At 36.3% G+C, this 25,878-nt stretch overlaps 3 protein-coding genes across 3 annotated transcripts; 1 reads left to right on the forward strand and 2 right to left on the reverse strand.

The window, feature by feature from the left end:
- Positions 1 to 606: 606 nt before the first annotated feature.
- Positions 607 to 3,157, forward strand: LOC109169134 (protein disulfide isomerase-like 1-4). Its single transcript, XM_019318009.1, has 6 exons — positions 607 to 854; positions 948 to 1,092; positions 1,226 to 1,306; positions 2,313 to 2,399; positions 2,506 to 2,580; positions 2,862 to 3,157. The coding sequence occupies exons 1-6, from the start codon at positions 607 to 609 to the stop codon at positions 3,027 to 3,029; spliced, it is 804 nt and encodes a 267-aa protein (XP_019173554.1). The 3' UTR covers positions 3,030 to 3,157.
- A 2,585-nt stretch (positions 3,158 to 5,742) lies between these two features.
- On the reverse strand, positions 5,743 to 7,325 carry LOC109169135 (ankyrin repeat-containing protein NPR4-like). Its single transcript, XM_019318010.1, has 2 exons — positions 6,657 to 7,325; positions 5,743 to 6,570 (listed from the first exon to the last, which is right to left on the reverse strand). Exons 1-2 carry the CDS (start codon positions 7,266 to 7,268, stop codon positions 5,743 to 5,745), a joined length of 1,440 nt encoding a protein of 479 aa, XP_019173555.1. The 5' UTR covers positions 7,269 to 7,325.
- A 5,817-nt stretch (positions 7,326 to 13,142) lies between these two features.
- LOC109169136 lies at positions 13,143 to 23,775 on the reverse strand. Its single transcript, XM_019318012.1, has 5 exons — positions 23,769 to 23,775; positions 23,461 to 23,670; positions 14,780 to 15,528; positions 14,019 to 14,395; positions 13,143 to 13,401 (listed from the first exon to the last, which is right to left on the reverse strand). Exons 1-5 carry the CDS (start codon positions 23,773 to 23,775, stop codon positions 13,143 to 13,145), a joined length of 1,602 nt encoding a protein of 533 aa, XP_019173557.1.
- Positions 23,776 to 25,878: the final 2,103 nt, after the last annotated feature.

Here is a 25,878-nt window from a genome sequence, read left to right on the forward strand (position 1 = left end):
ATGAGCTTCTTTATTAAAAAAAAAAAAAAAAAAAAAAAAAACTCCCTAATGAGAGCATAGGGCTTAGTTTGTAATGTTTACGCATAGTTTAATTTGATCATAATACCCAGAGCTTTATACGGATGGCTTTGTTTGTGTTTATCGATCATAAGTTAAAAACTGTTGTTTATGTGCATGACTTTTAACAACACCGGTTTCAACAATATTTAATAAACAACGGTTCAAAAACAGTTATCGTTTCTAGAAAAGACAACCGTTATCGATGCGCGAGACTTATAACAACGGTGAAAAACAATTGCTAGTACAAAAAACATCAATAAAATCAAATAATTCGCGTCCAAAGTTTGAACTTTGGACGCCAAAAATGTAGTGCGGTGACATTTTTGCAATTAAAATGTAACTATATAATTTATTTTTTATTTTTTTTTAAATTAAAAAAAATAGGCGTTCAAAGTTATATCCGTCAAAACTGTAAAATAATAGGCGTCCAAAATTATAGAACTTTGGACGCCTAGTATTAGGGTTAAAAATTAAAACCGTTCTTCTTCTTCTTATTCGTCGCAACTTCTCCAGAGCCCCAAAACCCTCGCTGGTCGTCTCCTCGTCATGTTGCCTTTCTCCAGCCCCGTTGTCGCCGCCGTCACTCGTCTGAGTCCTCGCCGCTGCCGCCACCGGTCTCCAAGGTCGTCGTCATCTTCTTCCTCCATTGCCACCGTTCTCCAGCCCCGCCGCCGCCACTCGTATGCAGTTCTCTTTGGTCGCGATGCAGATGATCCTAATATCGCGAAACTTTTCCACATTGAACCAGTGCAAAACGCCCCTCTTTGGTCTTACTTAAAAAGGAAGCAGAGAAAGTGACCCATTATGGTTAGTTTATCTTTTATTTTTTTCAATTAGATGCTAAAATTGGATCCTCTTAAATTTACGAAGTCTTGAAAGTTTTAAAGAAAAAGAGATGACTCATTTGATTCATTGGGTATCTTCACAACGTCTGCTATTGTTGGATTTATTTCTGCTAACAAGCTTCCTTTGGTGACAACATTTACTAGAGAAAGTGCACCTTCAATCTTTGAAAGTCAAATTAAGAAACAGGTAAATGTTTTTCAGGATTTTAGACTAAGTTTTAGTTGTGGTCATCAAGTGTAGAGATATCTTTCTTATGAAGGAATTCAGATGGCATAAATTGTCTTGCATATTGAACTGACTCAGACCATTGTATTCTCAGGTGATGCTATTTACCACATCGAATGATACAGAAAAGTTTTTCCCAGTCTTCCAAGATGCTGCGAGATACTTCAAGGAAAAGGTACTACAACACAATCTTGCCATCATACTACCTGTATAGAAAATTTATTCTTGATCTAGAAAAGATGTTCTTAAGAGATAAATTGTGTTAATGTTTTTTCTTCCTTCCTCCTATTTTCAGGATATCAAGACACATCACATCATTAGAAAGCCTGTTCGATTTATTTTCTTTTCCTTCTACTGCATAGGAGTTTGATATAAACATCATAAAGTAGTGCAACTTAAATCTGGAAAATACTTCTGCATTTCTTTCTTGCATTTAAGATTTTTAGGGAACTCTTAGGATTTTTTTTTTTTTTTTTTTTTTTTCTTCAGTACAGGGCATTGGGATTCATTTGCTTACTATTGAGTGTTCTACCGGATTATGTGTATTTCCATACCATTTAAGCAATACAGTGTAACTTTTAACATTCTGTAAGTGAAAATTATGTAACGTTCTTTTTTGCATGTAATTATAGTTAGGGAAATGATTTGTTCCCCTCCTGACATGGCTTATAACCATTGGGTGCCATGAATTGGTTGACCCCGCTAACTTGTTATCAAGGACTAAACCTTAGCCATCCAATAAAAAAGTGTCATGTCAGGGGGACAATTTTGGAGGTGTGTGTAGCATTACTCTTTAGTTAGTATGCAAATTAGATTAAAATTTAAAAAGACAATGACTAAGACAAGCTTTCCCATTTGAAAGATGTTGGTTACAAGGCCTGCTTCTAGAATGATGCAAATCCAACAAATGGAAATTGCATGAGTAATTGTTTATTTGTAATCTGGTTTGATCAGTTATGGCCAAATAAAATCCAACCATAAGCCACTTCAGTTTTTTTTTTTTTTTTTTTTTTTTCTATAATGGAACTCAAATTGCTGGTGCTTAGATGTCTATAAGCCCTTGCTTCAGTTCTGATTTTTTTTTTTTTTTATGATATTTTTGTAAGTTGAAAATTGCTGAAAGCAAAATATGCAAATTCTATTAACTAACATCATTCTTTTGTTTTCCTGACTAAATTCAGCTTATACTTGTGTATATCAAAATTGATGATGAAGATCTTGGTTGGCCTGTAGCAAATTACTTTGGAGTTGAAGGGGATACTGCAAAGGTTACACTTCTCACAAAACTTCATTTCCTATCCTTTGTTGCATGATTGTAAGGGTGGAAAAAAGGAGGCAGTAAGTGCATCTCTAATTTCAGTTTCTTTATTCTAGATAATTGAATACTCAGGACTTGAAGATGCTAAGAAATATATCTTTGATGGGGAGATTACAGTCGAGAAGATTAAGGTTTTAAGTGTCCACTCTCTTGCTCGTGTCTTAATCATTTGATCAACATTTTGTGTATTGGTTATTAAACTAAGTTTTTGTTCTCCCTGGCTCTCAATGTGTTTGTCTCTTGCATTTCATTCCATCAGGAATTTGCTGCTAACTTTTTGGAAGACAAGCTCAACCCTTGCTGCTAACTTTGAGTCTCTTGTCATTGCTAAAATGGATGGAACAACAAATGAACACCCTGGTTGCTCGTTTCATACTCTCTCAATTAACCGAGTTCCTCTTTGATCTGGCAGATTGCTGTCGACTCCGCCAGGACAGTGGTGGCGTTTTACAAGTTTATTAAGAATCACGCTGCTATCCCCTTCAAGCTCCAGAAGCCATCAACCACTACCTCGACTGAGAAGATCAAAGTCAAAGAAGACGTCAAAAGTTCTTCCGGTAAAGTGAAGGATGAATTGTGAGAGCAGACGTGTAACATTAATGTAAGTTTCTTCTTTAGTTTTTTTGTAACATTTGGAACAACAACATTCTATGGACTAATGTTTTCTGAAAATGGTAAATGAAAGGTCTCTTTCCCTTGCGTCTTCTACTTGACAAATGAGCACCAACAATTTTTGTCCTTTTTTCAAAAGGGTAATACAAATCCTGCACAGTGCTCATTATTGCCCTTACGGAATTATAGATGCAGTAATCTTATTCATTGAATTTTTTTGGGGGGCAAAAGGTTGGCAGTGATAAGGAACCAGTAATGGGGAGAGAAATCTTCATTGTGACACTGAATCAGTGTGTTGGCTTGAGGTAGTTTCTCCACATGCCTGTTCTATTTACTTGTTACTTTATTAACTGATTTTGTATTACTAGCTTTTTGAGTGTATGTTATTGGGTACGAATTTGATAGTTGTTTACTATTTCTATTTGCATTATGCTTACTACCTTATCATTGTTTATTTGATTTCTTTCTATGTTTCTGTAGAGATTCATCTTGTTGGCAAGAACTTTAAATGAGTCTTGACAGACCATAGCATTGGTTGTTTGCGTGCCATAAAGCTACATGCCAATCTGCTTATTCTATACCTTTGTTTGATTTTCTAGCATCTTTATATGCATGTCAGCTTTGTTAATATGCATCTGCCTTCATCAGATCATCATAATGGTTATTATTTGATATTTCTTTAGTGAAGCATTTTGAGAGATTGAAGATCAAAGGTTTCACTCTGGATGGCTTTCAGTCCTCAAATCTATTGATGATTAAATCAGTTGAAAATGGTTAATCTCTAGCTTCCTAGAAAATATATTTTTTTCCTACTCGTTATGACTATATTAGTTATTTACATTTTTTTTTTTTTTTTTTTTTGCAGAAAAGTATTGCTGATAAACTTACAAACTTGAATCGTGAAAGGGAAACCATTGAAAATGAGATTGATCGCATGAAGCCTGAACTTAAAAAGGTCTGTAGTGCTCTTTCTTCCTCTCTTTAGGAGCATGATCATGTTCTATGTACTTCTAGGTTGTACACTGCATTGGTGTAGACTAACTATTAAACATTATACTATAACCATAAAACTTGGCATAACTACCCACAAATTGGCAGAATTATTCTGTTGACTTGGTTGGAAAGACCAAATGTGGGTTATGTGGCAAAAATAATGCTTGGGGATCAAGTTTGATGGCAACCTAAGAGTCATGCGATAAAAAATGGAAACAATTCATGAACTTATTTATGTTGCTCTGAATAAGGTTCTTCTAGTTATTTCTTAGGCTTTGGCTATTGAGATCTTATGTACATGCATGTAAAAACAATTGACATTGAAGATATATAATGTACACAAATGCAAGCAGGTGTGCTTTAGTTTGAATAAAAATTGGAGATTGATGCTAAAAATACTCCATACAGATTATTCACTGTCACTTTAGCTATTTTCTTAGTTAATTTGACCAAAGGATTTATAAGTCCTATTTTTGTGTAGCGTGGAAATCCAAATCAGAATATTGTGAAAAGGAAATACAGGAATGACAGAAAGAGATATCTGTTGCAACAACAACCATTAGCTCGAGGGACCTTGGGTGATATTAACTCTAATTTTTTTTGTTTTTGAGTTCACTAGGGCTGCAGAATATAGATTAACCATGGATAGATGTTTAGGAATTTGGACAGTTTTGGTTTTTTTAACCCACTGGGATGAATGCAAGACTTAGGATACCACTATCCTAAGCACAATCCTATGTGGTTGCTAAAGGTTATCACAATATTACATTTTAAGTAGTTTATTTTAATTGTTAACATTTAGAATTTGTAGTTTATTTGTAGTAAAATGTTATTAGAATTGAAATTTTAGATTGGTGTGTTTTAGTTTATAGAATTGGTGTGTAGTATACATCTTAAATTGATTAATGTTGAAATATATTATTTGGTAGTTATGCTGGAATGTACAGGAAAATATTGGTAGTTTTATAAAAAAACAAAAAAAAAAAATTAAATTTTTTTTACTATTACGTGTCCAAAGTTTGAACTTTGGACGCGAATTATAATTTTTTAAATCAAAACGTTACCTTTGTGCCTCCAAAGTTCATGAACTTTGGACGCGCAAAGGTAATATTTTGTTTTTAAAAATGATAATTCGCGTCCAAAGTTCAAAAAGTTTGGACGCGAATTATCATTTTTCGCGTCCAAAGTTACTTTGGACGCTAATTGTATGTACAATTAGCGTCTCCTACATTCGCGTCCAAGCAACTTTGGACGCTTTATAGTGATAACCGTGATTGCTCTATGTGGATATATTTAAGAAAATAAAATTACACATTTACTACTAGCTGTAATAACTATATATAGCTTCAGTGTCTACTATACACTTAAGTCTTATTTTGGCCGGCCTTTAAAAGTAAAGCTATTACAGTACAATGATTATGAGGATTCTAAATTCCATATTTTTCAACAATGTGCATCGACTATCAGAATGTATACAAAGAAGAAAGTTCATTGACATATTAAACATGCATGCATGAAAGTTGCTGGAAAATGATGAAGGCCGGCTGGCCATGAAACTACAATACAATACAAGTACTTGAAAAATAATAATAATAATAATAATGTTTGTGATCTGATCTGATGGATCTTCTGTGAAGCTAGCTAGCCAACATATATAATTGCAGACTGTGGCTCGTCTCAATATAATGCTAAACTTGATGCTCCATTGAACTTGAAGAATTCTTCTTCTTCTTGGACAACCTTCTCTTTAATCTTAAAAATGCTGTTGGCAACCATTTTATGACCTTCACTGTCACCAAAATTATATGGCCAACGACAATAACCCCGATAACTGCTGTAAACAAATGGTCCCAGATTGTGGTCAAATATTTAGCTGTATTCAGATTATTCCAGGAAGTAATCATTTCCAGGCACATAATATAACTCATAAACGCTGAGAGAATTGCCACCCACATTGCGATCATGAATACGTACATAAAGAATTTATGCCATAGGGGTAATCCACTTATGAGTAAGAGTATGACACTGAGAGATGCCAGAAAGCTCAACGTGTTATACACTATGAACACTTCATATGCAAGTGGTTTGTAATAAGACATCACAGATTCTCCTACATAACCTGTCACCGGTTCAGGACTAGGCGCCAGTGCTGGATCATCATCCAGCTTGTAAGATATACCAAACATCCAAAATAAACGACTATCATTCACCCACGCTTGGTTGATAGGTTTAGTATCCTGCATTACACTGCCAGGGGGGCTAACAATGGCCTGAAATGCCATTGTTGCCAGCAATGAAGCTGCCACCATTAACCCCTCACGCATTTCATCAACCCAACTCTCTCTATTTCTCTTGTAATTCTCTGATTCTTTGTCCCTCAGAGCAATTACTTCTGCAATTTCTTTCTCATTCCCATTGTTATTTCTAGTTTGAAAGAGAGTTTCCATAGCTGTTAACCGTTTCCCATTTTCAGTCTTCACTTGTATTCTTGGATGTTGGACCAAAAACTTCACAGCCTACAACAATAATATATATATAGTGCCAAAACCATAGCTCCATGAACAATAATTAACCATTTTTTCTTGAAATAAATTAAGTTTACCTCAAATTGTTTATACTCCACAGCCACATGCAAAACTGTGTTACCAGAAGCATCCTTAGAATTCACAAAATCTGCGTCCTCTCCTATCTTCTCCACAACAAACTTGAGAGCCTCCAATTGCCCATGCTTAACACACATGTGCAAAATGCTCTCTCCCAAAATCTCACCATCCATCGCCATCACCTCACTTAATAATTTTTCACTACTGCTACAAATTTCATCATCACCATCACTCATCATCAGCTCCTTCAACACCTCAACTCTCCCTTTCACAGCTGCAAGGTGGATGGGAGTGAGCCCATCTCTGTCACGAGCCTTACACATCCCGCGATCGGCTACCAGTAGAGCTCGAACCACACCCGCATGCCCCATGGCAGCCGCGAGGTGAAGAGGCGATGATTGCTTGGAATTCAACTCTTTGGCTAGCTCCGGCTTTCTCCTAACGATTTCATGAGTTAAATCCTCGTACCCCAACATTGCTGCAACATGCAGTGGTGTGTAGGAGTACACACTAGTCATGCTTTCCTCCAGAAGCAGAGGATACTCATCCAATAGCCTCTTTAAGCTTTCTACATCTCCTTTTAATGCAACTTCGAAAACCATACTTTCCATTTTTGTTTTCAATTTTTCAGAAGAACGAGGCTGGCTAGCTAGCTAAAACAAGAAATGAAACCTAAGCTGGACACAACTACTCGTACAAGATGCAATAATGGTGTGTTCCCACACTAGATAGCCATGGGATGGGAATTGGGATGTGTCTTATTACTTGGCGTAGGAATATATTTATAGGGCAGGCTATAATGGAAGGTTGCATCGTTTTATTCGGATATTTTTGTTAAGGGAAAATAACACTTTTTGCCTAAATTATATACTTATAGCGTTTTTTCTCATAAATTATTTATGTATCTATATTACCATGACAACTTTTCCCCTCCCTTTCAAATATGCTTTTGGATTGTTAAAAATAAGGCTAAAATAGGAATTTCAAGTCATTTTCCTTCCTCAAGAAATTATTGCTTATATGTAAAAATCATAATAGACACTATTTGTAAATATTTTAATTATAATTTTAAATTAATACTAGCAATAGAATTAAGAATAAGCACCTAGTGTTCTGACCAAAAAAAAAAAAAAACAAATTTAGCAATAAAAAATTATTTGTGTTTAAGTCTTAATTATGTTACTAACATTAATTTTGTTGCTAACATTATGGCCCTGTTTGGTAAAATAGTTAGCCTATAATCTAATTTTGACTTATTTGACCAGATTAGTTATTTGACTTGGTTTACAAATAAATATAAATATTTAGTTAATTAGTTTTTTGTACTCCAAAATGCTAAAATTCAAAAAAACTACTCAAAATAACTTTTTCAATTAGCTTTTTGAGAAAAGAAATTATACCAAACAACTATTAGCTAACAACTAAGTTACCAAACACCTTTCTACAATCAGCTAATGTTATCAATGTAGACACAGAAAATTTGAACCCGACAAATGGACTGACGAAATTGTTATTGGGTCGATGTTGAGATTGTTATTGGGCCAATTTAATTAATTGGATCATAGAAATTAAATTGATTTAATTAGTCCAATTAAATTTGATTTTGGGCTATTGAATTAATTGATTAGTTGGCCCAAGCCCACTTCATATTTGAATTTAAATTATAATTATAATTTAAATATAATATTAATTTTATTATATTTGAATTAGATAATTATAATTTAATTTGAATATGAATTAGATTATACAATAATGAACCTGGACTTGATCTTAGACAAGGTTCATTTTCCTAATTAATTAATTAATTAATTAGTTAACTAAAAAGGGGAGTTGGTTGAGGAATTTTGGTTAAGCTTTTAGTATAAATAGGGCCTTCGTTTTCATTCCAAAACACACTTGAAAACTTGAAGAACTTGAAAGCTTGAGGAACTTGAAGGCTTAGAGCTTGAAGGCATTGAACAACTTGAAGGCTTAAGGAGTTGAGAGCATTTGAAGAGCCTGAAGGCATTGAAGAACGCTTGAAGATTTGAAGGCATTTTTGTTGATTTTGCAGGCAATTTGAATCCATTGCTGGTACTTTGGAGCTTTGCAGAATTGATTGTCTCGAAGATCTTGACGTCTTTTGAAGGCATTTGAGGATCTTAAAGCAGCTTGAATCCATTGCATGTGTTTTGAAACTTTGCAGGGTTGATTATTTCTAAATTCTTGACGCTCGTTGTTGGAAGTTACGCCACTTAAATCCCGGAAGCTACGCCACTTGAATCCCGGAGGCACGCGCCAATTGAATCCCGGAGGCTACGCTAATTGAATCCCGGAGGCACTTCCATAGATAACGTTAGTGAAGAATCAGAGGACTAGACAGAGATTTTGTACCTGCATTGAATTATACACACACTGTACAAGGAATTTTGTGAATATATACAAACTTTACTTTTTGTGTTTACAGATTTTGGCACGCCCGGTGGGACAACTCTGCCTCTCATCTCTTCACTGTTGATTCACGAGCTCTACAAGGAAGGAATCCAAATGGCATCAAGAAATCCCTCCTCCAAGATGACCTATGCTCAAGCTACCCGCTCCAAGGGATCATCCGTGGCCGGTTCCGGTGATAGCCAAAATGTGAAAGGAGCAATGACTCAGAGCCGAGTGAGGAACCTAGGGGTGCAACTGAACGAGACCCAGAACATGGTTCGTAACATCGTCCGAAGGATTGAAAGCAACTCCACCAAGTCATGGAAAGCTGCATATGACAAGGGTTCATCTTCGACGAGGGAAACTGTTAGCGACAAGAGTCATATGGGCCCTACTACCACAAAAGGAACTCCCAGCAGCGGGAGTATGACTCCCCCAAAAGGAACCCCTGGCAGCGGTAGCTCGTCTCCTACATCTCAATCATCACCTCTGCAGAAAACATCGTCGGAATTGACTCACAGTTACACAGTCATGCCCGTTATGACGACGAACGCAGCTTCGGTGGAGGAACAACTAGCAAACATCACCAAATCCATTATTTCTTCAATTCAACAACAATGGCCACACAGAAGTAGTAGACAAAATGCAATAACTTCAATCATAACAAATATATATGTGCTCGATTTTCCCCGTGGGGCAAGCTCAATTGATTTAATCGATAACTTTAAAGTTTTGTTCTAGTCACAGTGTAGAGGTTCGAATCCCACTAGCAACTTGAGGGTTATTGTGAGACCTTGACCGATCAAAGATAATGAAAACTCCTAGTGTGTAGAGTGTACAATATGCAAGAGGTGAGAACTTGGGACTGACGGGGCGACACGCAATTTACCTCATCTAGCAACTCTTGGACAATGTATTAAAAATATATACATGTTTGATATCTCAAATAAGATCTCAATTTCTCGAGGATGAGTATGAGGTGGGTTGAGACCATTTGGTGCAAAAGTCTATAGTGCCAAATGTATTGTAGTATGGTGGAATTGGAATGATTACCAATATTGATGTTAGGTTATATATGACCCTTAAATGAGGTTTTTAAAAAAAATAAAAAATAAAAGTAATTGGTCCTAATATAATGACTTCCAAAGCACCCATATGAACCAAAAAAAATAATTCAAAATCAAAATCTAAAAGTACTAATCCAAAGTTAAAAATCATATTATCATCTAATTCAATAAGACGGAATGTACCTGTTTTTAATTAGGGAATGTGATTTTTAATTGAAAGGGATAATCAAATCTCATAGTTGTGTTTTAATGACTTCTGTCTTCCCTATAAATCTCTCTCCGTCTCACTCTAATCTATTTACTTTCAGCTATTATTATCATTACTGTGCTAACCATTCATACTTTACACAGTACACTTAAGTATTCAAAACAAACCTATTTACAAAACAAAACAAAACTTAAACAAGTTTAAGACTTCCATCACATAAACAGGAAAAGATTCAAATTATACAAAATTAAATCTATTCAACCCCTTTCTACACTTTTACTTACATGGAACCTGGAAGATTTATTAATAGTATTCATGTAAACAATTAAGCGATTGAAATCAATATTTTGTGTAAATTAAGAGAAAATGTGTTATTTTTCTTTCGGTCCAACAAACATATGGGATGATGTAAATCACGGTGACTCAATGCCTCAGCAGACATGTCCAAATGCCAGTGCGCACAAGGGATATGTTCACTTTGGGCATAATTCCCATACAATCACTGTCCGAACTATTGAGATAAGTCCGTGCGGGTTGCTATAAATTAATCTTGAGGCTTTATGTGGTATGGTATATATTAATTATTCCTTCCTCTCTCAGAGTAAATAATTAAAGTAATATATATAGAGGAATATAAAGCATTAGTTATCGAGTAAGATTTCTTATTATAAGCGTGTTAGCTCATAATCCATTTTTTATTAGAAAGTATTTGTTGATAAAAATCACATATGAATTAATATATATGGGCAAGTTTAAGTGAGAACATGTCTTCCCTAAAAAATATAGACTAATCTCAACTGTCATCTAGGATTATCTGACAGACAATGCTGAAAATATGGGAAAGAAAGCAGTGGCATTTTCATAATTATTACAAACTTTGGATATGAACTGGGTAAAATTTGATAGTGAATCGGTTGAGAACTGATAGTGTAAAGATTATAAACTGTGCATTTATTGATGTAAAATAATGAGCTATAAATAGTGTGCAAGAGAGGGAGAATAGTAGGAGGTTGTAACAACTTGTTCAACACACCTATTCTACAGGAACATAACTACCACAAATATAAAGAGATAAAATGTCAGCCACACATATCCTTAACACGTCCCCGCAAGATTGAGGATCCGTCAGAGACTCCAATCTTGGAACGGAATAGAAGAAACAAAGAGCGGCCCAACGGCTTTGTGAGGAAGTCAGCTAGCTGAGCCGACGAAGGAATGTGCCGCACTACCAGTGAACTATTAGAGACTAAGTCACGAACAAAGAAGTAGTCCAGCGCCAGATGCTTCATACGTGAATGGAAAACCGGATTTCTGCACACATATGTCGCACTAATGTTGTCACAGAACATAACTGGTGGTTTCACTAGTTGCACCCGCAGCTCGTGAAGCAGATTCTTTATCCACATGTCCTCTGCAGCAGCATTCGCCAAGGCTCGATATTCAGATTCCGTCGACGAGCGTGACACGGGCTTCTGGCGGGTGGACTTCCAAGAAACAAGATTAGCACCAAGATACAACAAGTATGCAGTGGTAGAACGGCCATTGGTAGTGCAACTGCCCCAATCAGCATCTGTATAAACACTCAGTGACAGTGGTTGCCCAGTGCGGAGAAACAACCCATGACAAACTGTTCCTTTTAGATAACATAGCAACCGTTTGGCCGCCTGCCAGTGCAGCTCTGTCGGTGAATGCATGAACTGCGAGAGACGGTTAACTGCATAGGATACATCTGGCCTAGTGATGACCAAGTACTGCAATGCACCAAGGAGACGCCAAAATTGAGTGACATCCACCGCAACACTACCAGACTGCGCAGGTAGCAACTTGCCCGTAGTAGCCAATGGTGTCGAAACAGACTTTGCACCATCCATCTTAAACCGAACCAGAAGATCTGTGATATATTGACTCTGAGACAGGAACATGCCATTAAGAGTCGAGACTACTTCAATACCCAAGAAATGATGCAAGGGACCCAGGTCCTTAAGAGCAAACTGAGCTGACAGAGTTCCAACAAACTTGTCAAGCCACGCAACATTGTTTCCTGTTAGGATAATATCATCGACATACACCAGGAAATAAACAATAATATCATTAGCAAAATAAACAAACAAAGACGCATCTGCCTGTGACTTCAAAAACCCACAACGCAACAAGAACTGGAAAAGTTCTAAGTACCAAGCCCTGGGAGCCTGTTTAAGACCATATAAGGCTTTGGTCAGTTTGCATACATGAGACAGATCAACAAACCTGGGAGGCTGCTCCATAAAGACCTCCTCATGCAATGTTCCATTAAGGAACACATTATTTATATCTAGCTGGCGCAGACCCCAGCGATTACTCAAAGCAATGGTTAGAACAATACGGATCGTGACCGGTTTCATAACCGGACTATATGTCTCAAAATAATCCCGTCCAGCAGTCTGCAAGAACTCCTTAGCGACAAGCCGCGCTTTAAAACGATCAACCGACCCATCCGATTTGCGCTTAACACTAAAGACCCATTTGCAGCCAATCGGAACAGCTGCGCCACGGGGAACCAGTTGCCACGTGTTGTTATGTTGCAACGCTTCGAACTCCTCATCCATTGCTTTCCTCCACCGAGCGTCTTTAAGAACCTGGGCGACGGTAGAAGGTTGTAAAGTAGGAGGCAAGGGATGGGAAGTGGCTTGATTAATGACATAATCGGAATATCGGGGATTAGGACGACGCTCCTGGGTGGAACGGCAAACATTATTCAACGGTTGAGACGTGTCGGAGGTGGAGATAGGTTGTGAATCAGACACGGATTGGGCTGCATGTTAACCATTTTCTGAGACAGTGGGAGACGACGAATTGGACGCATTTGACGGTGATGATGTTGGAACTGGAGTTGGAACTGGACTCTGAACTGGAGTTGGAGCTGGTGTTGGAACGGGTGTTGGAACTGGTGTTGGAACTGGAGTTGGAACCGGTGTTGGGACTGGTGTTGGAACACCCACGGGCTCAACCTGTGTAGACAAAGGAGACGACTTGCACAAAATATTGCGTGATTCTGAATCATGAGAATCAGCAGGTAAGCTGTTAGAAGACTTTTGCAAATCGTTATAAGGAAACACATGGGGCACAGATCTCACATGCCTAGATACATAAATACGATTCGAACCAAAATCTAGACACTTATAACCGGATTGGCTGTTTGAGTAGCCAAGGAAAATACATGGACGTGACTTTGGTTGTAGTTTCTTGGTGTTATAGGGACGCAACCAGGGAAAACATAGGCAACCAAAGGGTTGTAACTTGGCATAATTAGGCAATTGTTGAAACAAGACAGAAAACGGGGATTGGTTACCTAAAGTCGGAGTAGGGAGCCGATTAATAAGATATACGGCTGTCTGAAAGGCGTAGGTCCAGTATGAGGACGGCAAAGACGTGGAGTGAAGAAGAGACATGCCAGTTTCCACGACATGCCTGTGCCGTCGCTCGGTGACACCATTGAGCTCAGGAGTGTGTGGTGGGGTGGTGAAATGAGAAATACCGTGAGTATTAAAAAAGGCCCAAGTCTCATGAACTCGCCCCCATTATCTGAGTAAACAGAAACAATTGACAGGCTAAAATATTTTTCCACTAGCTGTTTGAATTGAACAAATATTGGAAACACATCCGATTTACGTTTCATGGGATACAGCCAAATGTACTTTGAGAAGTGGTCTACAAAAATGACATAATAGCGAAATTCATCAATAGAGTACTCAGTAGGTCCCCATACATCAGTATAAACAAGTTGCAAAGGTTTAGTGCTAACAAGTGTATTTTTAGAAAAAGGCAGTTTATGGCTTTTATGAACATTGCAGGAGGAACAATAAAAATTTCGCAGAGATGACATGGAGACTGGAACATTACAGCGTTGCAACACAAGTTGCAACACCTTATTCGACGGGTGGCCGAGTTGTTGGTGCCACTGAGACAAACGAGCCAACTGCGTAGCATGAACTGTTGGGTGAGAGACAACTGGTCCAAAATAGACACCATTAATGTTCACGCCCCGTATCAGCGGAATCCCGGTTCGAAGTTCCTTAACCAAAAAATGAGAATCAAAGAATTCAACAGACACACGATTAGTCTTGCATAATTGGGAAACATAAACTAAATTAGTGTGTAACTGTGGGACACGCAAGACATTATCTAGAGTGAGAACATTAGAAGGAGTGGGAAAGACAGACTGGCCAATGTGGGATATTTGTAAGAAATTACCGTCACCCAGGCGTAATTCATCCGATCCATTGTACTCGGTGAAAGTCTACAGAGGAGCGAGGCTTGGTGTCACATGGTGTGACGCCCCACTATCAAACATCCAGGGAGGAGACGCCCCAGTCACAACATTGGCTGTAGGAGACATATATGGTTGCATAGGGACAACATTATGCTCTTTAAGAAATCTAGCTAGCTTGCGACATACCTTGGTTTCGTGACCTGTAAGATGACAAAACTTACAAATAATACTGGAGCGATTATTACCCCTTTGTTGCCAATTTTGTCGGTGGGCGCCATTATTATAGGCATTATTGCGGGCCCTCCGGTTGGAAGCTGACTGCTGGTTAGACCATGGGGGTGGCGAAGCACGGTGAGTCATATTGGCAGTAACCAGTACCGATTGCCGCGTCTCATCCGCTGCCTTTAGCTGACGTTCATGGTCAGTCAGCACGTCTGCCAATTCACCAAAGGAAATTGGCTTTTCACGAACACGGACGGCAGATATAATAGAGTTGTACTCCTCCCCTAACTGAGTTAATATATAAACAATTAGATCTTCATCCGAAACTGGACACTGAGCCATCGCAAGATCATCAGCTAAGGCTCGCATGTCATTGAGGTAAGACGTAATGGAACGAGACCCTCTCGGATTTTTCGTGAGCTTGGCCTTGAGGGATATGATACGTCCTCGAGAAGCACTGTCGTAACTAGCAATCAGACGTTGCCACGCATCGTGGGTTGTCGTAGCCGAGGAGATGAGGGGCTGTATGGTGTCAGTACAACTACCGAGAAGTGCACTGACAATGATTTGGTCTTGACGATACCAAATTAGATGGGCCGGGTTAACGGCAGTTTGAGCAGTATCAGTGAATTCGGCGGGTTCCGTGGTGGTACCATCGATGTAACCCAGAAGATTATACCCAATAAGTGTGGAGTGGACTTGACGTCTCCACACTGGAAAATTCGTGGTATTGAGTTTAATGGGAAAGTTTGTAGGGGCATTTAGTTGGATTATATCGTTTGTGGCTGTAGTAGCGGAAGCCATGTGGGTAGGGGAAAAAAAAAACTTCGTAGGAGATTCAAGGCTCTTGATACCATGTAAAGATTATAAATTGTGCATTTATTGATGTAAAATAATGAGCTATAAATAGTGTACAAGAGAGGGAGAATAGTAGGAGGTTGTAACAACTTGTTCAACACACCTATTCTACAGGAACATAACTACCACAAATATAAAGAGATAAAATGTCAGCCACACATATCCTTAACAGATAGTGTATTCAAAATATACGAATAAGTTTATTGCGCTAAGACATATCAGTGCACTTTAACATGTTAACAAACTTGAATGCATTATTCTTTATAGATCTTGAGTGTAATATCACTTATCAACATATACATTCCCAAGATTATCTTAATGCACAATAAAAATTTACAATATTTACCAAAATTTCATCGCATATTTTCTTAAAATTTCAGCTTTTAATTTGTCTTTCAACCTAGATAGATGGTCAAATTAGTCCATAAAAGGGGGTGGGGGGCTGAATCAGGTGAAAACTCGTGCATAGGTGCGATCCTGCGAACTCTAAAGTGCACCACTCAGAAAAATAAAGAAAAAATTAGAATTCTAAAAGTGTACAGCTCAAACAATAAATGTGTAAATTATGATAGTTACGAGTGCAATCCAAATGCATGTAAACATAAAAAATTATAAAATTATATAACAGAAACTTTAAATATGCAAAGTATAATCAATAAACAAAAGTGCAGCACAAACCTTCTAAAAGTGTATAATATAATTGTTTTAAATGCACAAGTTCACACGTTCGCCACACCTTGACACGAGTACTCATTTGATCATTATATGTGTGCGTGGGGGGGGGGGGGAGGGGTGGTTTACAATTTTATTATTCCAGAGAGACAAAAAATACTTGACATCAATAATTAAATGTTGGCATAATTTTAAGTAAAAAGAAAATATAATAACTGGCCTGGGACATGCATGGTCGCATGGAAGTGTTGCTACATGACTAATTGCATTCAGGGATGAGCTCGATCGGTTCAGCAGTGGAGGGATCGATACTGTCAAAATCACATTACTTTGTAAAAGGAATTAGAAGGTCAATTAATAATGTTTTTGTCAAAAGTTAAGTGATTGAAATCATTGTTTTATACAAATTAAGAGACAAAACAATGTTATTTTCTTTAATATTATTATTATGACACGATGGGAAACCCAAATGGCATTTGGTCGAAATTAATGAATTTTGTTTTCCACCAAATATCTTGGAATTTCCATATCTAGAATTTTTTTTTTTTTTTTACTATTTTCGTTCATCAAATAAGAAGTTTGTGACTTGGATCTAAAGCTAGCTTCTTTGTCATTTGTATTTGTGTCTAAAGTACATTTTGGAATTTCCTTATCTTGAAATTAAAGTTGATGCTTTATATGGTACGGTACGGTATATATTAATTATTCTTTCAGATCTGAGAGTAGAATAATTAAAGCAATCCATAAAGCATAAGGAAATACAGAAACTTGATTTGAAACCGTAAACTTATGGTATATGTTCTTTTTTTGAAAGGAATGGTATATATTCTTCATTCGTATATGAGAGGAGAACAATTAAAGCAATATATATACAGCTTCACTGTCAGAGACAATAATAAAGCAAGGAAAGAAGAAAATTAATAACACGTTCTGAAACTAGAATATATATAGGATTAGATGAACAGTTACAGTGATATTGATGGAAGCTAAGGGAACAAATTAAATCCATTATTTCTAAAATTCAACAACAATCCACACAGAAGTAGTAAACAAAATGCAATAGCTTTAATTATAACAAATATATATGTTTGATTTACCCTGTTAGACTAGCTCAGTTGATTTGATCGATTAGTCTAAAATCTTGCTCCAACGACAATGTGGGGTTCGAATCCTACTAGAAACTCGAACTAGGGGACTAACCCCTTGCGCTCTGAACCTCACTAGAAACTAGGGTGGAAACTTTGGGGATTGACTCTTTGTGCGACTGATGGAGACGACTCGGGATTTACCTCCTCTAGTGGCTTAAGCCAATAGCGCCCTAGTAGCTAGGTAACCTAGGTTATATATGGTTTAGCAACTTACCAGCCATGCACCATAGAATCATTGACTGCGGGCAGCACGTACAAAAGACCTGGGATCGGATGCATGAGCAAATGAAGCCACCGCGGCAATAACGACAATCAATCATGAACTTTAGATTCATATTTCAAATATTTAAGTGACGATATTGCAATTGCAAAATAACTCATTCAACTTTTGGTGACAGATTAACCAAAGATGAGAGGCTAGCTATTTATAGCACAATTCCCATTGAATTTTTCTTCAATTGTTTAATACAACTTGCAGGCATCAGAACTTGAACTTATTATTATGTTTTGTAAAGGCCAATTAATAATATTTATGTCAAAAGTTAATTTGTTGAAATTATTATTTTGTATGAATTAAGAGAAAAAATGTTATTTTTTTTTTCTTTAGCATACATTATTATTAAGGAAAAGGTCAAATAAGCACTCGAACTTTATCTTAAAAGTCAACAAGAGCATCTCTATTTGTGTATTTTGGGAAGATTTTAGAACAGTAAAATCCTAAGGTGAAGCTTTTGGACAAATGGGAAACAAAAGTTTTCATGGTTTTTTTCTCCTGCAACACTTGAGATTTTGCAGAGATTAAAAAAAAAAACGCAAAACAGGCGCTTGCAGCGCACTTCGCGCCCCAACGGGCGCGTGTTTCTCACGTGCCCACTGGGGCGGTTCAAAAAAAAAAAAAAAGACAAGTCGAATGTTAATTAAGCTTAAGCTTTGTAATTAAGATTATGATTAAGTGCTCGTCACATGTTCGAACCCTAGTGAGGGAATTGACTCTTTATGCTTTAGTAGATTGAGAAAGTATGTATGGACAGATACTCTACATTGTAATAGATCAGAGTTTGTAGTACTCAAAAAAATTATAATTAAGTGGTCCTTCCAGTGTTGTGTGCAATTAAGCATCGGAATGAGCTATGGCATTTGGCACCTTCCCACAATAGGAAGGTGCTATGTAATAATTAAGCACCTTCCGGATCAAAACTTTGTTGAAAGTTTATATAATAATGGAGATTAATGTTTCAGATGTACTACTATGAAAGATTTAAATAATATTTAGAGTTCTGGAATTATAAATATTATTTTAGTTTGGTAGAAAGTTAATTGAGAAATATGAATTTTGTGAAAGATTGAAACTGAAAAGTACTCGGTTCTGAGATCGAAAAATTAACTAATGAGAAGTTAATTTCCGAGTGATTGACTTTGAGAAGTCAAATTAACCATACGAATGGTTTTATTCGATAAGTATTTTAGCCATTCGAAGGTCATTTTATCATTTCAAGAAATTGATGATTCAGAGGCTTATCCTTTCGCTTAGTGGGGTGTGGCAAATTATTGTGTGGACCATATTGTGCGGATCATAATAAAATGTACATTTTTAATATACTAAATGTACATTATTTGTGTACTGAATGTACATTATACAATATAATGTACACTCAATACACAAATAATTTACATTTCTTAAATACAATATGTATTTTTAATATACTGAAAGCACATTATTTTTGTATTGAATGTACATTATTTTACACTATACAAAATATAGTCCACACAGCTTGTGTGGACCATGGTCCACCCGACCATGATTGGTGTGGTGCAACTGCATTGATGATATATATGTATTATATTATATTAATAACTTTTGCATGGTGACATGCATTAAAATTATAAATATAAATATAAATAAATAAATAAATAAATAAATAAATAAATAAATATATATATATATATATATATATATATATATATATATATATATATATATATACGGATGCATTCAGGTGCGAATAAGTGCCCAGCAAGGAATATGCGAACGAATCAGCGCGCGACACGTGTCTAGATCTAATAACTAAAAAAAATGCGGTGGCATTTTCGTAAATAATTGAACATTAAAGTGCAAGTAAAATCACTTACAATTGCACCTACTTTCACCTATAAGTGCATGTAATTTTGCCTTGTTAGCATCCACTCTCCGCAAACATTCATGCACCTGGGTGTGCTTATAACTATATGTGCAACTATTTATAACTATAGGTGCAACTACTTATAACTATAGGTGCACCTACTTTCACCTATAAGTGCATGTAATTTTGCATTGTTAACGTTTCATTGATCTGAGTTCAGCGGGTAGTAATACCCCTGAAAACCACTCGCAAACATTCATACACCTAGGTGCAACTACTTATAACTATGTGTGCAACTACTTAGAACTATAGGTGCAACTAAGTATTGATGCTCAGTGTAAATTTTTACTTGCACCTGTAGAAACTTAAATTTTGATAAATATTGATTATTTATCAATATTAGTATATTTAAATATATTTAAAATATTTTGGATAATATTGATATTATCTAATTTGTTAATTAGATAATATCAAAAGAGTTTGAGCTTATCAAAACTCTCTATCCTATAGCTATAAATAGGACCTTTCATTTCTATGTAAACACACAACCTAAGAAAAGCGATGTAAACATCTAGAAAAATATTATTCAGGATCACAATAAAAAAAGGATCACAATAAAAAATGTGATACTGAAAGTAGAAGTCCCTCCTCCATAATGCCTATGCATATTGATCCAAACCTCTATTGAAGATCAAGCCATTTGAACCCGGAGGCCCTTCAATAAGAACAAACTACATATATCAGCCCTTCTTTGAAGATCAAGCCACTTGAAACCCGGAGGCCCTTCAATGGTGGAGTGTTCAAGGCATCCAATTGAAGAATCAGATGACGTCCAGAGATCTTGTACCCACATCGCATTAATTTATACAATGTAATGAGAATTTTGAATATTAATATTATATTATTCAATTTTCTTTGTTCACAAATTGGCACACCTAGTGGGACCACTCTGCCTCTCATCTCTTCATAGGCACTTTCAACCGATATGGGGGCAAACCCTGTATGAAATTTGAAACGGAGGAAGCTAAATGATATTCCTTGGCACGAGTTTAAATGGCCTTATATTCAGACTCCTTGGCACGAGTTTAAACGGCCTTATATTCAGACTCCTTGGCACGAGTTTAAACGGCCTTATATTCGGACTCCTTGGCACGAGTTTAAACGGCCTCATATCTTTCAAGGTTCCTTGGCACGAGTTGAAACGGCCTTATATCTTTAAGTTGTAGTGTCGAGACTTTCTTGCACTACATACTTCCGAGTGTTATATGCTCTCAAGTGGTGTGCAAGCAAGTCTCGAGGGGGCATTTGTAGACACTTAAATTTTGATAAATATTGATTATTTATCAATATTAGTATATTTAAATATATTTAAAATATTTTGGATAATATTGATATTATCTAATTTGTTAATTAGATAATATCAAAAGAGTTTGAGCTTATCAAAACTCTCTATCCTATAGCTATGAATAGGACCTTTCATTTCTATGTAAACACACATCCTAAGAAAAGTTATGTAAACATCTAGAAAAATATTATTCAGGATCACAATAAAAAAAGGATCACAATAAAAAAATGTGATACTGAAAGTAGAAGTCCCTCCTCCATAATGCCTATGCATATTGATCCAAACCTCTATTGAAGATCAAGCCATTTGAACCCGGAGGCCCTTCAATAAGAACAAGCTACATATATCAGCCCTTCTTTGAAGATCAAGCCACTTGAAACCCGGAGGCCCTTCAATGGTGGAGTGTTCAAGGCATCCAATTGAAGAATCAGAGGACATCCAGAGATCTTGTACCCACATCGCATTGATACTTGATATGTAACCGAGAATTTTGAATTTTAAAATATATATTCAATTTTCTTTGTTCACAACACCTATAATACATTTTACATGCACTTGTAATACATTTTACTTGCACTTCGATGTTCAATTATTTACGAAAATGCCACCGCGTTTTTTAAAAAAATCAGTGTTTCTTATCCATTAGATCTGGACACGTGGACGGACAGAATCCATTCCTATTGCGCGCCTGGGCGAAGCATTCGCACCTAAGTGATATATATATATATATATATATATATATATATATATATATATATATATATATATATATATATATATATATATATATATATATATATATATATATATATATATAGGCTTTGGATCTGGTGCACCCCTCTATTAGATGAGCCCATGAGGCCTAATAATACCCATTGATTGAATTCTCATCTATGGTTGAGATTAAAAGAAATAATGTTCATTATTATCTATGGTAAGGTTAAATTAGTAATTGTAAGACTGATTTAATTAAGGACTTAAATTAAATGGAATATGAATCATCTTTTGTTGCTTTTGAGGATGGAAATTAAAAGATTCTATTAATAAAAAGATTAGAGGACATAATTAGCGTTAACAATGGGAGATGTGTGATGACGTCGCTGGTGATAGTAGGAGCAACAATTTCGGACTTTCAGCAAATGGATATTGGCAGTAACGGTAAGTGCATATTCACCTCTAAGTCTGTGCGCTACCATGGTTTTTCCCGAAATGGTTGAGGTCTGAAACGGGTTTGGGGGTGGTCGATAGCAGGCGTTCACAAATCGTGTGCGTACGGGTACACCTGCATGTGCGTACACCGTACTACGTTGTAGTGAAGGTAGTCTGTGTCTGTGTTGTTTTTGTTTTGCGTTGTACCGGTCAGTGCATATATACTTTTGTGTCCGTGCATATTCGGTGATTTTTTTTTTCGTCCTTGCATACTTCGTGTCTGTGCATATGCTGGTTTTTGTATAATGCTTATAAAATATACGCCGTACTACCTAACAAACAACCTACACTGTGGCCGTGTTTTTGGTTTTTTTTTTTTTTTTTTTTTTTTTTTTTTTTTTTTTTTTTTTTTTTTTTGGTTTGTACCAGTAAGTGCATGAACGGTTCGTGTCTGTGCATATGCTAGTTTTCGTAGAATGCTGATAAAATGTACGCCGAACTACCTAATAAACAAAATAGACTGTGACCGTGTTTTGTGTTTTTTTTTTATTTTGGTTTGGACCATTAAGTGCATGAACACTTCGTGTCTGTGCATATGCTGGCTTTTGTATAATGCTTATCTACTGCATATTTCATCTAATAAACCCATGCTATTGCATATACCTCGTATTGCACGGACTATAGAGTAAAATGCATACAAAATGCACAACACATGATGTATACCAATAGAACCCTTAATGCACATAGTATATATATATATATATATATATATATATATATATATATATATATATATATATATATATATATATATACACGCACGTACCGTAACCTACAGTCAGAAAATTAAAGCCCTAGGTGCATGTTACAGCTACAAAATACATAATATACATACTAAATATGCAACGCAAAGACCAACACCTCAAAAAGCACACACTATATATATACAGGCACATACCATACCCTACAGTCCCAAAAATAAACCTCCATGTGCATGTTATAACAATATAACCCTTAATGCACAAACTACATATATATATATATATATATATATATATATATATATATATATATATATATATATATATATATATATGCACATACCATATACCTACAATCATAAAAAAAAAACGTCCAAGGTGCATGCTAAAAAAAAGCAAAGAATACCCTTATATTTCACTTAAAACACACAAACTTAAAAGTACACTCTTAAAAAAACAGAAATAAAGCACAAATAATATAAAAAACTACTGCATATTTCACCTACTAAACCCATGCAATAGATATTATGTAAATGCACAGTAAATGACTGTTTTGTATCCATAGACCACTTTGCATGCCTGTTAACCAAACAATCGATCACAAATTTGCACCAATTCAGATTCTTAATCTCATCCTCGTCCGGAACACTATCCGGCACCGGGTCAGATGGGGCTTGAGCCACCTCGTTATCTTCATGTGGTGCCGAGGTCGGCGGGGGGTGGTGTTCTTCGACGGGGGGATCAGGCTGTAAAGTTGCAACCGGATCGGTTACACCAACTGGGGTGTGTCGGTCACCTTGACCTGCAAAAATCGAAAATAACACCATCATAAAAATATATAACACTGCATTTAACTACATCCCAAGCACAAATCACATACACTCCCCACAAAAAACATACTCGACATTGTAATCAGCACAAAAATGCACCTACCATACCATACATTTGCACAGACTTAAATAGACAAAAAAAAAAAAAACAGGATTTTCCACTGCGTTAGGCACCTATACTATCTCTGGTGCACATACTATATATTCCCCATGATATAATTAAATGAAAAAGATGTTTACATCACACTAATTAGCATAAAAAATGTGCATACCAGCGCATTCTACACTGTAACGCACACACTATACACCTACAATGTATACGTATGCACAGACTTAAAAAACAAAAAGAACTAAAAACCACATAATACCCATTGTATAATTAGATGAAAAAGATGTTTCAACACACTGCATCACCCTAAAACAAACTTTATAAATGCAAAATCAAGATAGTTAACACTGCAAACAAAAACTTATACCTAACCAAATTAAAACATATAAAAAACATATAGCGACATACTAATAACAAAAAAATGCACACACTCAGACAGCAAAATGCACAAAATGTTCATGTAAAAGATGGTAACATGGGGGCAATGAACATAAATTACGGCTAACAAGAAATGCACACGCATAGTCACTACTGCGCCCATACCCCTCCCATATTATTCATTTTTAATATGCTCAAAAATTAAAAATACAAAACCACGATACTAAATCTACACAAATATGTTTGAACATACTTAACGCAATTACAATATCCGCTAAATGCACATACTATATCCCACAAATTTATACTGGAACGCACATACTATATCCCTAAGATGCATAAATGATATAATTAAATGAAAAAGATGTTTACAACACACTAATTAGCATAAAAAATGCGCATATCACAGCATTCTACACTGTAACGCACACACTAAACACCGACAATTTATACTTATGCATAGACTACAAAAAACAAAAAGAACTAAAAACCACATAATACCCATGGTATAATTAAATGAAAAGGATGTTTCAACACACTGCATCACCCTAAAATAAACTTTATAAATGCAAAAAAAAGATAGTTAACAGTGCAAACAAACAATTATACCTAACCAAATTAAAACAAATCAAAAACATATAGCGACATACTAATAACAAAAAAAACAAAAGCACATGCTCACACAGCAGAATGCACAAAATGTGCATGTAAACGATGGTAACATGGGGGCAATGACATAAATTACGGCTAACAAGAAATGCACACGCATAGTCACTGCTGCGCCCATACCCCTCCCATATTATTCATTTTTAATATGCTCAAAAATTAAAATTACAAAACCATTATACTAAATCTACACAAATATGTTTGAACATACTTAACGCAAATACAATATCCGCTATATGTACATACTATATCCCACAAATTTATACTGGAACGCACAAATTATATCCCTAAGATGCATTTTACTTCATTTCAATCGCAGGCAATTACACCTATCCCCCCAAAACAATTACAAACAAAGCCCAAGCAAATATACAGAGAAAAAAACAAAAAAAAAAAATGGAAACAGGATAACAAAAAAATAAAAAAAAATGCTCGCCGGATATGTCTTTACCGCCGGAAAGATGTTTCCCAGACCCCGGCTCCCAGACCGACTCCCCAGTCCCCCGGCGACAAGACGCCGCCTATGCAGCGACCGCCCCAGAGCCCCGCACCCACAAAAAGAACCCACAACCCAGACAAAACCCCGGCGACACAATTTGACCGCCATTGGAGCACAAACCGGTGATAAAAAATGAGAAGACAACCATACACATGCAAGACACCCCCAAACTTGACTTCAAAACAACAATAATGGGGATTGCGATTACCTGCGATGGAACCACCGTTAGCCCGCCGTTGCCTCTTCGATCGGCGTACAGTAGGCGCCACCATGATGAACTTCACCCGCCGAGATTTTTGATGGAGAGGGAGAGATGATGGAGGTCAGCTATTGATGGGGAGTAAGAGAATGGCTGGAAGAGACAGACAGACATGGAATACAAAGGGTTGAAATACTCTCGCAGATTCAATTCCCAGGCAAAATTAAATACATCCTATAATAAAAGCTATTGCAAATTTACAAAAAAAAAGCCCTAATGTTAACAAAAGAGCTGCTACAACAGGTGTGAAATTTCCCAAATGATCTGGA

This window comes from Ipomoea nil, unplaced genomic scaffold (genome assembly GCF_001879475.1).
Source record: "Ipomoea nil cultivar Tokyo-kokei standard unplaced genomic scaffold, Asagao_1.1 scaffold3251, whole genome shotgun sequence".
Classification (NCBI taxonomy): domain Eukaryota; kingdom Viridiplantae; phylum Streptophyta; class Magnoliopsida; order Solanales; family Convolvulaceae; genus Ipomoea; species Ipomoea nil.

Excerpts from the sequence above, each read along its gene's own strand:
- LOC109169134 (XM_019318009.1), top strand. The coding sequence starts at position 607 with ATGTTGCCTTTCTCCAGCCCCGTTGTCGCCGCCGTCACTCGTCTGAGT. Across the intron at positions 855-947 it reads TTAAAAAGGAAGCAGAGAAA|AAAAAGAGATGACTCATTTG; the intron begins GTGACCCATTAT and ends AAAGTTTTAAAG. Across the intron at positions 1,093-1,225 it reads AAAGTCAAATTAAGAAACAG|GTGATGCTATTTACCACATC; the intron begins GTAAATGTTTTT and ends TTGTATTCTCAG.
- LOC109169135 (XM_019318010.1), bottom strand. The coding sequence starts at position 7,268 with ATGGAAAGTATGGTTTTCGAAGTTGCATTAAAAGGAGATGTAGAAAGC. Across the intron at positions 6,571-6,656 it reads TGGAGTATAAACAATTTGAG|GCTGTGAAGTTTTTGGTCCA; the intron begins GTAAACTTAATT and ends TTATTGTTGTAG.
- LOC109169136 (XM_019318012.1), bottom strand. Across the intron at positions 15,529-23,460 it reads GTGCAAATTTGTGATCGATT|TGTGGAGACGTCAAGTCCAC; the intron begins GTTTGGTTAACA and ends CGAATTTTCCAG. Across the intron at positions 13,402-14,018 it reads TTTGTAGACCACTTCTCAAA|CTTACCTGCTGATTCTCATG; the intron begins GTACATTTGGCT and ends GTCTTCTAACAG.